Below are 4,258 nucleotides of genomic sequence, written 5' to 3' on the forward strand. Positions count from 1 at the left end.
GTGTTTACTCAGTGTGGACTTGTGGCAGTGCGATTGGACTCAAATCATAAAACACGCTTTCCTCCTCTAACAAAACACGTCATCTGTGGCGTATCTCAAAGGCACTGCTACTGTGTAGAGATATGTCATACTGAGTTTCCGTGACATTGTGTGTTTTGACCCTTCAGATTTTCCATGCATTTCAAGTTTGACCACCTGAGGTCAAAGTCCGGTTTGGATGAAGCAATTGCCTGATCAACATCTCATGATCTCACGACTGAACGCCTCACTGCTGCTATGAAATACTGCCTTTGACATTTGTTAGGGCTCTTATTATTGAGTGTTGAAGCAGAGATGTGGCATTTTATGCCTTGGCCTTTGATACATTTATTTAATCCAGTCTTAGTAAACTGTGTTTACTACAGCCTCACATCATCAATTCAATTCACACACTCAGAGAAAATTGTAAACTTCACAAGTGGGTGGACAATTAGAAAGTAAGCCAAATTTGGCGGGCTTGCAAAGGAAAGTCGTACAGAGTTTGCAGAGTATTGAAGAGGCTCAGGATTAAAGCATTTGCTGAATATTAAAACACTACATCAAATGATTTCTATCAGATTTTTTTTTAAACAAGCTCTTGTTTACACCTGCAGCCTTCCAACCCAACCATATTAAGTGGCCTCTGGCAATAAAAAAAGTCCAAAAATATAAACAGATGGGAAAATGAGACCTGTATAGTAATGTCAAAGGGAAAACAGATCTTCATTTACTTAAAGGCAGGGTAGGAGATTTGTTACAGAAACTTTTTTTGTTTTTTGTTATGCTGGTTGAAAGTCTCTTCACATCCTGATAGCAGTCAATAAGTTAAGTAGTCTAAATGTATTTATATTTATATCTTCTGTGTAAGCTATGGGACCATAAAATGTTCATCAATCACCGAATTTGGTTTGAATGCAATTATACGATGTCCTACCTGCCTATCAGCATATGTATATCCATACCTCCTCACGCAGACATCACACGTCATCAGCGTGTTTTAAGTTATAAGTTAGACAGACGTCAGTCACTGAGCACCGCAACCGAAACAGCAGCCAGCTTTTACAGTTCCTCCTGAACCTAAACAACAAGCTTATGCTGTGTTCATATCATAACAGCTGTATTTTGGAAGAGATGGAAACCTTTTGAAATTTTACTTGGAGCGGTTCGTGACTCAAATTCATGAGTTTCAATGGCAACACTATCAACGCCAAAATTTATCTGCAGCAGTCAGGTAATACGGGTCAGTGCTCTTTAAGTTGTTTATGTACATTTTTTTTTGAGACACGATGTAGTTTAACGCCGTCTCTCGTGACTTTTTGGTTTGCTCCCTGCTGCCCTGTGTGCTGTGTACAAAAAAAAACATTTATACCACTTATTTATAGGCCTAAAACACAAATACCACTTAACCAGCATAACGAAAACAAATTTCTGGAACAAATCACCTACCCTGCCTTTAAGAAATGCACAATACTGACCGAGCTAAAGAGCTAATTGTGAGGTCAGCTATGTTCACGTGTAATAATGAGAAAAACAGGAATAACTGAGAAAGAGGGTAAATAGGTGGATTCAGTCACAGTTTACTTGCTGCAATTTCATCTGTGCCAAAACTTTTAGAAAGGAAGGTCCACATATGATGATTTATGGCAATTTTGCAACTCACAGAGAGCCTGATTATACATTAGAAAGAACAGCTAACAACTTGAGAGCCATTATAAAAACAATACCATCATCTGACTAGACATTTTTAATAACAGTATGAAATTTTTCTAATATAATTTGTCATCATAATACGTGATGTCATGAATCTCACGAAGCCCCAAAATTAAGAAGAAATTTTTTGGGGGGCTGAAAGTAGGCTAAATGATGCATGTAGGAACATTAAGATGCTTTGCATTGTAACATTGTTTTTAACACATTGCCAAGAGTGCTTTAGCCTACTGTTTTCATAAAGACAGTTGTGAAAAAAAATTAATTTAGGACACAATTTTTGGCAAATTCTTTAAGTGACATCCTTCCGCTAGAAGATATAGTCCCTGACATGACAGAACATCTATGGGAGCAGCGCAGTGATATGATGAAGAGCTACTGTAGCCTATCACTGGTGTACTGGCCAATCACAACCTGTGTCCTTAAAACTGTTCTTTAAGTAAAAAATAAATAAATTCGTATATATATATATATATATATATATATATATATATATATATATATATATATATATATATATATATATATATTGGGGGGGGGTTGCAGGGAAATGTTCTGGACGGGTTTCGTGAGAATAACGGATATGTTATGTTGTATTGATACATTTTTTTCCGCTACCTGTTGCAAGTCAATGAACATTCGCTTCACTTCCGCTATGGCTTAAATGATGCGCCAACTCCTGAATAACAGCCGCTTTACCGATCTGATCATTTCTCCTCTTTTCCATGATCAAATCCTCCAAACTCTGAAACTCCAGCACATGAAACTGTTTGTCAGGCAAAAGGAGCTTAAATCTGTACGGCTGTTTTCCTATCCGTATCTCCACTCCCATCTTAAACTCCCGCTTACCGAATTTGCACCAGGCGGCGAAACACTCCGAATTTCTCCAACTTAATTCTCTGTCTTTAGCTCCCACCTGCTCCATTGCGTTCTGCACCACCATGTCAGAACTCAGGGGTTTAAATTTGTACAGCTCGTTTACGATCCTGCCTCTCCTGCCCTGACTAGCATCGGTCAAAAAACTGTTCTTGACCTCCGCCCGATGCAGGTGCACCACCTGGAAGTCCCCGACGTACACAGCCCAGTGCGGGTACTGGCCGGCGGACACGAACTCCAGAACGTCTCCGGGCTTACATTTGTTCAGTAAATTCTCCGGGCTAAACGTCTCCAGTTCCCTAGTGTTGCTACTCTTCTCATAAATGCACTCGTCTCGGTGGTAAACTGCGCAACCCAGCTCGTTGTACTGCTTCTCTTCCTCCTTTTGCTCCGGTCCATCGACATGTTGATGATGAATATCGTCCAGTTCGTCGTCGTCGGTCGCGAAAATGTACGAGACCCCGATCCGCCGGCCGTCTTCCTCCGTGTCCAGTCCGTTCGGGTCGGTCGTGGGAACTTCGGCGTAACTTAGGTGTGACAGTTTGTCAACCTGATTGCCCATATATGCCACTTCAGCAGCGGACAGATGGAGTGAAATGAGCTCCACCTGTTACGAGCAGAGAGAGATGGGCATCTGGAAGTAGATTCGCTGCGATGCTCCGTCTGCGCATATGGTTGCTTACTAAAGCTAGATCCGCGCGCATCACAATAACAGACCAAAACAAAGTACTTTATATAAGAAGATTTACGTTATTGTTTGGGATAAGTAAGATGAATTACATCCAGTGTGTAGCTTACATCCAATGATTCGTGTTGTTGCTCCACGCAGGTAGTTAGTTAGTTAGTAGCCTACACAGCTGATGTTTCCAAGTTCTTCAAAGCCTCATACTGATGAAATAGGTAGCCTACTGATGAAATTAATAAAATGTTTCGACGGTATCCGAATAGAGAAAGGCAAACACGTTATTCGCCTCTTTAAAGTAACGTTTTTGTCTCTTGTGCAGCGAATGTCAAAATGCTCCCGATGTTTTGAGCTGGACCTGCTGCTGTGTGTTGCTATCAGATATGCGAACTAAACTAACAGGCAGAGCAGAGCTGAAGAAATAAAACCACAGTCACACTTACACGCGCTCGCTCATTTAAAGAGACATTACTGGAAAAACATTACACGATATCAAGCAGTTTAGACAGACACCATCAAGAGCCATTATTCGTATGTGGAAGTAGCCTAGTAGAAATTGGAAAAACCGCATTTGTGCTTTTGTTTGACTAAATGTAGGTAGGCCTACTGCAATGATCAGAGGACCTGAAACTAACTGCTGTCTAAAACAAATAAATAAGCAAAAACATGGCTTATGCTATTAACTTATGTAGCCTAATATAAAATAATGTAGCCTACTTAATAATTATATATGAAGTACATTTTGGGGCATCGCTAGACCCTTTATACTGATAAATCCTTGTCTGGCAAAGCAATATTTCAGCCATATTTCACTGTATTATTTACAGTAAACAAAAATAATTCAGCAATCATGGCATTTGTGTTTTAGAATCAGAACGACTCAACAATAAATCACTTGATAATCGATCAAGCGGGTTTGCAAAATGGTCTGAAACTGTTTAAGATTTAGTTTGATTCATTTGAACGCATCACTCA

General features: G+C 39.9%; 1 protein-coding gene across 1 annotated transcript; it reads right to left on the minus strand.

The window, feature by feature from the left end:
• Positions 1–2,262: 2,262 nt before the first annotated feature.
• Positions 2,263–3,673, minus strand: lratd2a (LRAT domain containing 2a). Its single transcript, XM_077196219.1, has one exon. The coding sequence runs from the start codon at positions 3,161–3,163 to the stop codon at positions 2,354–2,356; it is 810 nt and encodes a 269-aa protein (XP_077052334.1). The 5' UTR covers positions 3,164–3,673; the 3' UTR covers positions 2,263–2,353.
• Positions 3,674–4,258: the final 585 nt, after the last annotated feature.

This window comes from Siphateles boraxobius, unplaced genomic scaffold (genome assembly GCF_051911475.1).
Source record: "Siphateles boraxobius isolate OS27281-9 unplaced genomic scaffold, OSU_SipBor_1 35, whole genome shotgun sequence".
Classification (NCBI taxonomy): Eukaryota; Metazoa; Chordata; class Actinopteri; order Cypriniformes; family Leuciscidae; genus Siphateles; species Siphateles boraxobius.